General features: G+C 41.4%; 1 protein-coding gene across 1 annotated transcript in view; it reads left to right on the plus strand.

Moving 5' to 3' along the window:
* aco2 (aconitase 2, mitochondrial) overlaps positions 1-13,867 on the plus strand; it is an 85,778-nt gene that overhangs the window by 48,527 nt on the left and 23,384 nt on the right. The window contains exons 10-11 of the mRNA XM_063062737.1: positions 7,608-7,765; positions 10,459-10,532. Coding sequence (XP_062918807.1) covers positions 7,608-7,765; positions 10,459-10,532 — 232 coding nt within the window. The remainder of the gene's footprint in view (positions 1-7,607; positions 7,766-10,458; positions 10,533-13,867) is intronic.

Genomic DNA, 13,867 nt, shown 5'->3' on the forward strand with positions numbered 1-13,867 from the left:
ATATTTCGAGATTCTCGAATGGCAATTGCAAGAGGTTCTAATGCAATATCAAATAATAAAGGACTAAGAGGACAACCTTGTCGAGTACCTCGAAAAAGAGGGAAAAAAGGTGAACTTAAAGAGTTAGTACGGACCGAGGCCACAGGAGAATGATATAACAGTTTAATCCAGGATATAAATTTCGAGCTAAAATTAAACATTTCAAGCACCTTAAATAAATAAGGCCATTCTACTCTATCAAAAGCTTTCTCAGCATCTAAAGAGATAACACACTCAGGAACATTTTGTGAGGGAGTATAAACAATATTTAACAGTGTGCGAATATTATAAAAAGAGTAACGACCTTTAATAAAACCCGTTTGGTCTTCCGAAATAATAGAAGGAAGTACTTTTTCTAATCTATTTGGTAATAACTTAGAAAAAACTTTAGAATCAACATTTAATAAAGATATTGGTCTATAAGATGCACATTAAGCAGGATCTTTATCCTTCTTTAATATTAGAGAAATTGACGCTCTATTGAAAGATTCAGGAAGTTTACCAAGTTTTAATGAAGCCTCAAAAACCCTACAGAACCAAGGGATTAATGAAGGAGCAAAACATTTATAAAATTCTACGGTAAACCCATCAGGGCCAGGAGCTTTCCCCAAATTCATAGAGAAAATAACATTCTTAATCTCATCCATGGTAATCGGAGTATCTAACCTAGAAGACATATCCTGTGAAATCTCAGGGAAGTCTAGATTATCTAAAAAATCATTCATATATTTAGAATCTCGAGGAGACTCTGATTGATATAAGGAAGAATAAAAATCGCAGAAGGTTTGATTAATCCCCACATGATCAAGTATCAGTCGGTCATTTTGGTTATAAATCTGATTAATTTGAGATTTAGCATAATTAGACTTCAGTTGATTAGCCAACAGTTTGCCAATTTTGTCACTGTGTACATAAAATTCACTTCTTGTTTTCTTTAATTGGTTTACAGTCGAGGACGAGAGTAATAAACTGTGTTCCATTTGAAGTTCAGTTCTTTGTTTATATAACTCCTCAGAAGGAGCTATAACATATTTCTTAGCAATTTCCTTAATCTTGTCCACAATTACCAACTCCTCCTTCTTCAGCTTCTTCCTCAAAGCAGCAGAATACGAGATAATCTGACCACGAATATAAGCTTTAAAAGTGTCCCAAAGAATGTTCACAGAAATATCCTCTGTATAGTTAATTGTAAAAAAAAAATCAATCTGTTCATTCATAAAGTTAACAAAGTCCGAGTCCTGAAGCAACAGCGAATTAAAACGCCATTGTCTATTATTTTGTATATTGGCCAGAATTTTAATAGAAAGCTTAAGTGGAGCATGATCCGAAATGGTTATAGAGTCATAATCACATTTAATCACTGAAGAAATAAGACGAGAATCAATAAAGAAATAATCAATTCTTGAATAGGAATGGTGAACATGTGAAAAAAAAGAAAAATCTTTTTCCTGAGGATGCAAAAAACGCCAAATGTCCGTCGACCCAGAATCAGAAAGGAATGAATTAATCAAAGTTGCAGATTTATTAGGTAAGGTCCGTAGAGGAGCCGAACGGTCCAAAGCTGGAGACAAACAGGTATTAAGATCTCCGCCCCAGATCAATGAAAACTCTTTCAAATTCGGGAACTGATTAAATAATGATTTATAAAATTCCGGACAGTCCATATTAGGAGCATAGACATTAACCAAAACTACTTTTTTATTAAATAGTAGACCACTAACCAATAGAAATCTATCATTTGGATCAGAAATAATATCATGTTGTATAAAAGTAACTGAGGAGTCTATAAAAATAGAGACGCCTCGAATCTTAGCATTGGAGTTCGAATGAAACTGTTGTTCCTTCCAGAATTTAAAAGAACATAGTCTGTCCCCCCTTTGCACATGGGTCTCTTGTAAAAATAAAATTTGTGCTTTAAGTCTCCGGAACACTTTAAAAACTTTTTTCCTTTTAATAGGATGATTAAGACCATTAGTATTCCAGGAGACAAAATTAATAATAGACTCCATAAACCCTAAAGTCAACCCGCAACAAGGAGGATTGACGATAGGCTCGACCCACGAACCCGGAAAGGGAACAGAACATACAAGAGATACCGGGAAGAAGAACGCAACCAATACTTCAATAATGTATATAGCCCAAGAAGAAGGAAACTAAAACGTGAAGCCCCTCCCACCATCTCACCCCATGACCCCAAGGCTAAATCTAACGCAGGCCAGCCCGAAAGAAGCAAGCACTAAAACTACCCCCATGACTTCCGGTATACGCTCCCTAAAAAAAGTGTAAATATAAAAAAGATCAGCTGATTATAAAACAGTAAAAGAATAAAAAAAAGATAACTCAATTAAAATAAACACATAATGTAACAGAATAAAAGCCAGAAAATATTTAAAAAACCGCAATAAACCCCAGACCCATGAGTAAACAAAACAAAAAAAAATGAGATTATTAACATAAACTAGTTATAAAAACCTACAAAACAAAATAGATTTAAAAAAACTACAAAATTTAAGGCCACAAAGGAAATACGTAAAATGACGGTGAGGAAATAACCACCCAGAATCCCCTGGGAAAAAGAAAGAAATGACGCAGTTAAAAAGAAAGTTTAGCAACCATATTAAATAATCAAAAATAAACTTTTCTGCCCATATAGGGCAAAAAAAATTAAGACCGACAAATTCACAACCTCCGATCAACGGAGATAGTTAAAAAATTACGATTAAGATGTTGAAGGTGAAAATTGATCCAGATAACTCTGGGCATCCGATGGAGAGTCAAAAAAACGGAGGGCTCCATCCAACGTACGAGTCCTTAGACGTGCAGGGTAAAGCAGCGCTGGTCTTAAATCCATCTTGTAGAGTTCCGACATCACAGATCTGTAACGAACCCGTTGATCCCGGATTGGTTTACTGAAATCCTCCACGAATCGGAACTTAAGATCCAGAAAATCAATGTAACCTTTAGATCGAACGAAACGAAACAGTTTCTCCTTGTCTTGAAAGTAATGAAAACGTAAAATGACATGTCTAGGTTTATCTGACCTAGGCAAGTATGATGGAACTCTGTGAACACGATCCAATAACGGTGGTTGGTCAGGAAATACAGTAGGAAATGCATCTTTTAAAAGTTGAGAAAAATACTTCATAGGGTTATCGGATTCAACAGCTTCACGCACACCAATCATTCGAAGATTCTGCCGTCGCATTCTGGATTCTAAGTCAGAGTTTTCAAAGGTCAGAAAGTCGATTTTCTTCTTCATTACATTAATTGTTTCTTCGATTTTCTCCATCTTGAGCTCACTTTGTTGCGTGGATTTTTGAAGATCAGATATAGCCGACCAATGTTCCGTAATAGATATCTGTATCTTCTCGATTGAATCGGCAATTTTCTGGAAACTAGTTGAAATTTCCGCACGAATCAGCTCCGTAACAGAGGTTGAAATTTCCCTTTGAATTAGCTCTGATATAGCTTTCAAAGTCACCGGTGGTTCAATCGGAGGGAAATCGGTACCTTTCGGTCTAACCGGAGGTTTGCCGTCCTTCCCGTTTTTTCCATTCTTAGACATAGCAGACCTTAAACGCATCCAATTATCGAAGAGCCCAATTTGTTTCAAAGTATTGTAAAAGTTGATGCCTTAATGGTTAATTAAAATATAGCTGATCATAAGAAGAAAAACTCAGAGGTAATGGAGCAAGTCAAGAATGCGACTTCACTCCATGAGCGCTACCGGAAGTCTCAGATCAAGAAATCAATCGATCTCTTTTTCAAATGAACTACAACTGAGCCAATATAAATTTGAAAGATGCACCTTGTAACAGAAGTTAACTCTCCATTTTCTGATCATTCCTTGAGCCTGCATGTTGGTTTTCAATGAGTTGTTTAAAAGCACACTAATATAAACAATTTTTCTCTTACATTTAAGTAAGTACATTGCATTTCTGTTTTGTGTACCAATATGAATTACCTCACATTTTGCCGCATGATAGTCTATCTGACCATCAGCTTGACTGTATCTCCTGGATGTCTCTATACTCCTCCTCCATACTCTCATTGCCAACTAGTTTAGTGTCATCAGCAAACTTGGAGAGAAGGATTTTGGTCCCCTCAGCCAAGGTCATAAACGTAGGAATAGGTCGGGAGCAGCTGGGGTCCCAGCATCACTGGTCAAGACCTACCAACCTGAGAAGCATTATTAATCATTATGTTATAGTGAAAAAACTAAATGTATTGTGAGGTCAAAGATATTTTCCTTAGACTGAACTCCTCTTTAGTGAGGAATGAGTTGTGCAACAGTTTTTATGGTAAATGGTGAATAGGAGTGGTAGCAGCTCTGTGATCTCTGTGTACAACAGATTCTATCTACCTCTGGTTCTATGCTGACCTTTACCCTATCTTAACTATTTTCTAGCTAGCTGTGTGCCCTGGTTTCACACTTGGTGGCCTACTTTGTGCTCTCTTATCAAAACACTAAGGAAAATACAAATATCTTGCATCTTTTCTGTTAAGATCATAAGACATAGGAGCAGAATTAGGCCACTCGGCCCATCAAGTCTGCTCTGCCATTCAGTCATGGCTGATTTATTATTACTCTCAGCATCATTCTCCCACCACCTCCCCGTAACCTTTGATACCTTAACTAATCAAAAACCGATCAACCTCTGCTTTAAATATATCCAATAACTTGGCCTCCAAAGCTGTCTGTGACAATGAATTCCACAATCCTTCACCCTCTGGCTAAAGAAATTTCTCCTCATCTCTGCTCTAAAGGGATGTCCTTGTGCTCTGCTCTGTGGCTGTGCCCTCTGGACCTGGACTCCCCCAGTATAGGAAACATCCTCTCCACGTCCACTCTATCCAGGCCTTTCAATATTTGATGGTTTTCAACGACATACCCCCCTTCATTCTTCTAAACTCCAGCGACTACAGCCCTAGAGCTATCAAACAGTCCTTGTATATTAACTCTTTCATATTCAGGATCATTCTTGTGAACCTCCTCTGGACCCTCTCAATGACATCCTTACTTGAATAACCGGCCCAAAACTACCCACTGTACTCTGATCTTATTGATATTATAAATTTGAAAAGACTTCCATCGCAGGTTTGATCACTGCACAGTGTTCAGTTAACAGAGTTCATCTGATGGACCGGTCGAGGCACAGAGGATGAATGTCTGAAGGGCGTGAGGCAAAGGCTGGTTGAGGAACCCTCCATTTCTCCTGTTAACTACTTGGCAGCAGTGAAACACAGAACCATCAGTGCTGGATGGAACTAGCACAGATGTATTAGAAGGAACAGGTTTTAAGCATGCTGACAGGTTGAGGTGCAGTAGGAAGAGAGGAAGGCCAGTTGCAGAGCAGTTAGCACTAGATGGGCAGACTGGCCAATTTCCACACGACGTATTCGCTTCAATATTTGTATCAGGATGTCGTTATCTTTCTATGTCTGGATTAAGTGCATCAACTTGTAATTGGTTGGCCTCATTCTACTTCCATTTGTTTTTATGTAATGCCATTGCATAAGCTGTCTGCCTGTCCTGGGCTATATACTCACTGTAATAATTTGTCATGTCTCTGACATTTCCTCCCCAGCTGCTGTCAAAATGTGCAGGTGCAATCCTTCTGTTCCTTCGTCAGCTACCTTCACCTTTTTATCGTACCTGTCTTACATCTTTTTGGAGCAAGGTTGCACAATGGAGTTACAGAGACTTGTTTAATCCCCTCTATCATTAAAGCTTTACCTTCAGTGTGGTGCTGCAGGCTTCTGGGACCATAACCTATTGTCATTGTTCACGTATCAGCTTCACCTTTAAGCATTGGTGGACAATTTTTTTTTAGAGATACAACGTGGTAACACAATTACAACCATGTGACCAATTAAACTACTAACAACAAATTTCACGACACATGCTGGTGATATTAAACCTGATTCTGATAACCCATGAGTTTGGAATGTGGGAAGAAAATAACTTAAACAGCAGGCTAAGATGCCCTGTACAGCTGCATTAAATCTGTACTTTAATGTGTACGAATATCAGTGCACAACAAAGATCTTGCATCCCAGATACTTTGGATGTATCTTAATGGATTTTGGGCTGCTGATCATGAAATTCACCATGAAATTTCCCTAGCATGCAGTATTTTTTTAAATAGCCTATATTTATTATTTCAATTCATAATTCAAGTCAGAATAACTGATGCTAAGATTAAGGAAGGAGTTTTGAAGAACATCTAGTGGGACCAGAGAAAGTCACATAGAAGGCGATCAAGGATGTTGTTGAAAATTTTTCTTGGCAACTACAAAACACCAAACTACGTGCAGCTGGTTGACAACGCTTCAAGTGTACAAAAGCATGCAGAGCAACATGTCACTAAAGATTCATTTTCTGCATTCCCATTTAGACTTCGTCCCTGCAAATCTTGGCACTGTCAATGACGAGCATGGTGAAAGGTTTCACTGGGACATTGCGATCATGGAGAAACGGTATCAGGGCAACTGGAATCCATCAATGCTGGCTGATTATTGTTGGATACTTAAACAAGAAGCCTCAGACACTGAGTATGAACGAAAATCATCAGCAAAACATTTTTAGCTTAGTTGAACTACTGCAAAGGGTCAGCCCCATTATGCAATTAAATGAATTATATTCAATAAAAGTTAATTTCTTGTTTCTCCAAATTCCAGAAATTGTACTTGTGTTCAGCTTCAAGAAGTCTTATAATCAGAAAAAAAACATTCCGAGCAAGCAACACCTTCGAACAATTTTGTTGTCCAGTGTAACCAATGCAGGAATTAGTGTAATTTTCATCTTTCCTGGATATGTTTCTGAACCATTGATGCATCTTGGAGGACAGGTTGTGAGTTTGCCATTTTGATACACTTAAGGGACAGTGAATGTGGAAGATTACCAAACACCTTAACATTGATCAGTTTTGGTATAATTCCAACTCCCTCACTGATGTTTATCAATGCACCATAGAAAGCATACAATCTGGATGCATCACAGCTTGTTGTGGTAACCTCTCTGCTCATGGCCACGGTGAATTGTAGACACAACTCTGCACAGCCTTCGCTCTGTGGATTCTGTCTTCATTTCTTGTCACATAATTAACCCTCCCTGGACATCCTCTCTTTTCCCTCTCCCATCGGGCCGAAGGTACCAAATCCTGAAGGCACATGCCACCAGGCTCAGGAGTAGCTTCTACCCCGGTATTATAAGGCTATTGAATGTTTCCTGGTACACAATGAAATGGACTCCTGACCTCGCGATCTACCTCATTATGACCTTGCACCTTCCTGTCTACCTGCTCTGCACTCTGTACTGTAGCACTTTATTCTGTATTCTGTTATTTTAACTTTTACTGCCTCAAGGCACTGTGTAATGAATTGTTCTGTATGAAAGCTATGCGAGGCAAATTTTTCACTGTGCCTTGCTATGTGACAATAATGAGCCAACTTACAGTTTAATATTTAAACAGGCTGAATAAGGTGGGTCGTAAATGAGAAATAGAGCTGTTGATTTGATACTTTGATACCTGTACTAAAATGGGCCATTGTTTGTGTATTGCCAGGCCTGATCGGCAGCTGCACCAACAGCAGTTATGAGGATATGGGCCGGTCAGCTGCTGTGGCACAACAGGCGATTGACCACGGACTGAAGTGCAAGTCCCAGTTCACTGTAACACCAGGCTCCGAGCAGATCCGTGCTACCATCGAGAGGGATGGATACGTGAGTATATAACTAGTTCATTGAAACGCATTAAGACGTCTTTGTTGACTGTACTGACCTTGGAAGCAGTTGTCCTTTTTAGCTGTAACAGGCTGAAACGAGAATATTTAATCGTATCCATTGAGAGTACTGCTGCTACTCGAGTCGCACCTAGGTGCCCCTCACACACTCAGCGATTCAGGAATAGCTTCTTCCCCTCTGCCATCTGATTCCTAAATGGGCATTGAAGCTTTGGACATTACCTCACTTCTTTTTTTAATATGCAGTATTTTCTGCTTTTGTATGTTTTAAATCTATTCAATATATGTAATTGATTTTCTTGTTTATTTATTATTATGTTTTATTTTATTTATTATTATTTTTGTCTCTCTGCTAGATTATGTATTGCATTGAACTGCTGCTGCTAAGTTAATAAATTTAGTCATAGTCATACTTTATTGATCCCGGGGGAAATTGGTTTTCGTTACAGTTGCACCATAAATAATAAATAGTAATAAAACCATAAATAGTTAAATAGTAATATGTAAATTATGCCAGGCAGTTAAGTCCAGGACCAGCCTATTGGCTCAGGGTGTCTGACCCTCCAAGGGAGGAGTTGTAAAGTTTGATGGCCACAGGCAGGAATGACTTCTTATGACGCTCTGTGTTGCATCTCAGTGGAATGAGTCTCTGGCTGAATGTACTCCTGTGCCCATCCAGTACATTAAGTAGTGGATGGGAGACATTGTCCAAGATGGCATGCAACTTGGACAGCATCCTCTTTTCAGACACCACCGTCAGAGAGTCCAGTTCCATCCCCACAACATCACTGGCCTTACGAATGAGTTTGTTGATTCTGTTGGTGTCTGCTACCCTCAGCCTGCTGCCCCAGCACACAACAGCAAACATGATAGCACTGGCCACCACAGACTCGTAGAACATCCACAGCATCATCCGGCAGATGTTAAAGGACCTCAGTCTCCTCAGGAAATAGAGATGGCTCTGACCCTTCTTGTATACAGCCTCAGTGTTCTTTGACCAGTTCAGTTTATTGTCAATTCGTATCCCCAGGTATCTGTAATCCTCCACCATGGATGGAAACAGGGGTCACCGGTACCTTAGCTCTCCTCAGGTCTACCACCAGCTCCTTAGTCTTTTTCACATTAAGCTGCAGATAATTCTGCTCACACCATGTGATAAAGTTTCCTACCGTAGCCCTGTACTCAGCCTCATCTCCCTTGCTGATGCATCCAACTATGGCAGAGTCATCAGAAAACTTCTGAAGATGATAAGACTGTGCAGTAGTTGAAGTCCGAGGTGTAAATGGTGAAGAGAAAGGGAGACAAGACCCCTGTGGAGCCCTAGTGCTGCTGATCACTCTGTCGGACACAGTGTTGCAAGCACACATACTGTGGTCTGCCAGTCAGGTAATCAAGAATCCATGACACCAGGAAAGCATCCACCTGCATCACTGTCAGCTTCTCCCCCAGCAGAGCAGGGTGGATGGTGTTGAACGCACTGGAGAAGTCAAAAAACATGACCCTCACAGTGCTCGCTGGCTTGTCCAGGTGGGCGTAGACACGGTTCAGCAGGTAGACGATGGCACCCTTATTTCACGTCACATGCTGGTGATAATAAACCTGATTCTGATTCTGATAACTATAATTCTGAACTAAGGGTACTTCACTGAAATTCAGATTGGATGGAATCATAGGACTGCTGAATTTTCAGCTATCAAATTTTTCTGCTGATCAGTCACCGCATAATTATTTAGTTCAGCTGAAGGGTGTGGAGCTGAATACCCTGTCCAGGTGAAGAGTCTTGAACCGAAGTATCAACAGTCCACTTTCCACCACAGATGCTGCCTGGCCTGCAGCATTCCTCCAGCAGTTTGCTTTTTGCTCCTTGCTCCAGATTTCAGCATCTGCAGTCTCACGTGTCTGCGTAACTTCTATATCACCATTTAATAAACTCTTCCAAAAGTGATAGCATAGAATTATTTTGAGTAGTTCGTACCACCTTTTGAAAGAGGTGGATAGTGGGAAAAGGGCAGGAAAGATGGATTAAATGTACTTACATTTTGTCTTGAGCTCTCTAATAGTTATCAGACAACTCTGCATAGGGCTGCAGATGATGTACACTTACTCACTGCCCAGTACGTCGCTGGCGTTTAGGGCAGCAATGAAGGTCCTCCACCTTTGTACACCGATATAGAATGATTGTTCATTGCTGTTTCTGTAACAATTGATTTTTGACCAGTCAGGGTTGTTAGCCCTGAGTTGAACCCCTAAACCTGGAGGACTGATGGACCACTCTTATTTTGGCCTCTACCCTTTGACCTGTTTGGCATGGGTGACCCTACCAAGAGCCAAAACAAGGCCCTAACTCCAGCCAGCATAGCTCTCTGGGTCATTGAGACACACAAGCCTTCAAACCCTAAGACAAAGTTGTGGTCCTCTTGGGGATAGAGGCTGGAGGCAGCTTCTTTATTACTTTAAAGAATGTAACAATTCCTAGCTCATTCAGTGCTCCCCATTTGGGAGTGTAATTAAAAGGGCCAATGTATTTGCATAACAAATTTTCTTTGTAGATGGGTGACTGGCCTTGTTTTTGAGTTCTGCAGCTTGAGGCAAAGAGGTTTTCTACGGGGGGGGGGTGCTTTGTTCTGAGATTGAACAATGAGACAAACTTAACAGTACTTTCTGTCTTCACAGGCTCAAGTTCTGAGGGATGTCGGTGGGATTGTTCTCGCTAATGCATGTGGGCCCTGCATTGGACAGTGGGACAGGTAGAGAGGTTACACTTCTGTGTTTTTTTTTCTTTACAGACAGTGTGGGGTTGGGGGTTTGGGGCTTGGGGTTTTGATGTCCTTGTTTACACTAGTTGTTTGGGGTTGATGTTTTCCTTTCAGCAGGTTCTATGCTTCTGGGGATCTCCCATCCACTACTACCAACCTCATTGTTCCCTCACTCCACACCTCCCGTTTCTACTTCCGCAAACCTACCTGTTCAGGTAGACCCATTGTTTCTGCTTGTTCCTGCCTCACAGAACTTATGTCTGCATATCCCGACCCTGGTTCAGTACCTTCCTATCTACAGCCGTGACGCTTCACGCGCTCTGGATCTTTTCAACGACTTCAGGTTCCCTGGCCCTGATCATTTCATTTTCACCATGGACATCCAGTCCCAATACACATCCATCCCCCCATCAGGAGGGCTTTAAAGCTCTCAGCTTCTTCTTAGAATTATGTATCCAGTGTGGCCTTCTGTATATCGGTGAGACCCGGCATGGATTGGGAGACCGTTTCGCCGAGCACCTACCCTCCATCCGCCAGAAGAAGCAAGATCTCCCAGTGGCCCCCCATTTTAATTCCACTTCCCATTCTCATTCTGATTGTCGTGATGAGGCCACACTTAAGGTGGAAGAGCAACACCTTGCATTCCGTCTGGGTAGCCTCCAACCTGGTGGCATGAACATTGACTTCTGTAACTTCCGGTAATTACGCACATACCCCACCCCACCCCCTTCGCCTTTCCCATTTCTGTTTCCCTCTTTAACTTTATCTCCTTACCTGCCCATCACCTCCCTCTGGTGTTGCTTCCCCTTCCCTTTCTTCCATGGGCTTCTACTTTCTCCTGTCAGATTCCCCCTTCTCCAGCCCTTTATCTCTTTCACCAGTCAACTTCCCTGCTCTTTAGTTCACCCTCACCCTCTTCCGGTTTCACCTAGCACATACCATCTTGTACTTCTTTCTCCCCTCCCCCCACCTTCTTGCTCTAGCTTATCATCTTTTTTCCCAGTCCTTATGAAGGGTTTCAGCCCAAAACATCGACTGTTCACTCTTTTCCATAGATGGCTCCTCCAGCACTTTGTGTGTGGCTTCTATGATTTTCTTTGTTTCATGGCTATCTGGAGAAGATAAATCTCAGAGTTGTGTACTGCATACATACTTTGATAATAAATGTACCTTGAACCTTGAAATACAGTACATTAAGGTTGTATAAAAGGAAAATCAAAACAATACATTAATATATTATTGCATTTAGAGTGAGAGTATAGTGTAGGTAGATAAATAAGGTGTAAGTAGATAATAAGGTGTAAATAAGATGAAGCAGATTGAGAGATGAAGAGTTTACTTTCACAACACGCTGGAGGAACTCAGCAGGTCGGGCAGCATCCATGGAAACGACTGATCTTTTCCACGGATGTTGCCCGACCTGCTGAGTTCCTCCAGCGTGTTGTGAATGTTGCTTTGACCCCAGCATTGAGTATTTTGTGTTCACGAGAAATTTACTTTATTGTACAAAACATTTGTTCTACAGTCTTTCTTTCTTTCTTTTTTCAATCTTTTTATTGATTTTTTTTAAAAAGTGTGTATACAAACAGGAGGAGAATATCTCTGGTATATATGTCAATAACAGTACATACAGAAGGTAAAATAAACAGTATCAGAATCACGCATAGTGTTGATCTGCAAAGTATAAATTTGATACAGAATGTATAATACAGAAAAAAAAATGTAATTCATTCTCCTCTTATCAATTTATGAAGAAAGGAAAGACTATTAGAAATTTTTATATAAAAAAAGAAAAAAAAAACTATTCTAAACAGAAAAAAAAGGACTGGGCAGTCCATCCTGAGAGAAAAACCAAGAGAAGAGAGCAACACTCACAACACGCTGGAGGAACTCAGCAGGTCAGGCAGCATCCGTGGAAAAGATCGGTCGACATTTTGGGCCGGAACCCTATGTCAGGACTGTAGGGGGAAGGGGCAGAGACCCTATAAAGAAGGTGCGGGGAGGGTGGGAAGGAGAAGGCTGGTAGGTTCCAGGTGAAAAGCCGGTAAGGGGAAAGATAAAGGGGTGAGGGAGGGGAGGCAGGGAGATGATAGGCAGGAAAGGTGAAGAAGGAATAGGGGAAAACACAATGGGTAGTAGAAAGAGGCAGAACCATGAGGGAGGTGATAGGCAGCTGGGGGAGGGGGCAGAGTGACATAGGGATAGAGGAAGGGAGGGGGAGAGAATTACTGGAAGTTGGAGAATTCTATGTTCATACCAAGGGGCTGGAGACTACCTCGACGGTATATGAGGTGTTGCTCCTCCAACCTGAGTTTAGCCTCATCATGGCAGTAGAGGAGGCCATGTATGGACATATCTGAATGGGAGTGGGAAGCAGAGTTGAAGTGGGTGGCTACTGGGAGATCCTGTCTGTTTTGGTGGACGGAGTGGAGATGCTCGACGAAGCGGTCCTCCAATCTGCGTTGGGTTTCACCGATGTAGAGGAGGCTGCACCGGGAGCACCAGATGAAATAGGTGACTCCAACAGACTCACAAGTGAAGTATTGCCTCACTTACTTGGAAGGACTATTTGGAGCCCTGAATGGTGGAAAGAGAGGCGATGTAGGGACAGGTGTAGCACTTGCGCTTATAGGGATAAGTGCCGGGTGGGAGATCCGTGGAGAGGGATGTGTGGACCAGGGAGTCGCGGAGGTTAGGATCCCTGTGGAAAGCGGAGAGGGGTGGAGAGGGAAAGATGTGCTTAGTGGTGGGGTCCTTTGGAAGGAGGCGGAAGTTGTGGAGGATAATGTGCTGGATCCGGAGGCTGGTGGGGTGGTAGGTGAGGACAAGGGGAACTCTGTCCCTGTTGTGGTGGCGGGAGGATGGGGTGAAAACCGAAATGCGGGAAATGGAGGAGATGCAGGTGAGGGCATCATTGATGACAGCAGAGTTTACCAAGAGAAGAGAGACTCTCTGATCAAATCCAAGGTTCTGAAAAAACAGAAGAGAATCAGTACAAAAATCAGATCATATGAAAATATTGAATAAAAGGTCGCCAGATTTCTTCAAATTTAAAGGATGTATCCAATGTCCGACTTCTTATTTTCTCTAGACTTAAACAGGACATAATAGAGGAAAGCCATTAAAAGAAGGTAGGAAGGTTGGGGTCCTTCCATTTAAGTAAAATGGCTTTCCTAGCCAATAAGGTTGAAAAGGTTATCATCCGCTGATCAACAGTCTTATAACAACAACAGGATAAAACTTGTATTTGAGCCCTAGTGGGATCTGTTTTCCTGCTTTTGTGCATTCTGCCTGACAGTGTAAGGGAGAAGAGAAGACAACTGGAA

The sequence above is a fragment of the Mobula hypostoma genome, chromosome 11 (assembly GCF_963921235.1).
Source record: "Mobula hypostoma chromosome 11, sMobHyp1.1, whole genome shotgun sequence".
NCBI classification, from domain to species: Eukaryota; Metazoa; Chordata; class Chondrichthyes; order Myliobatiformes; family Myliobatidae; genus Mobula; species Mobula hypostoma.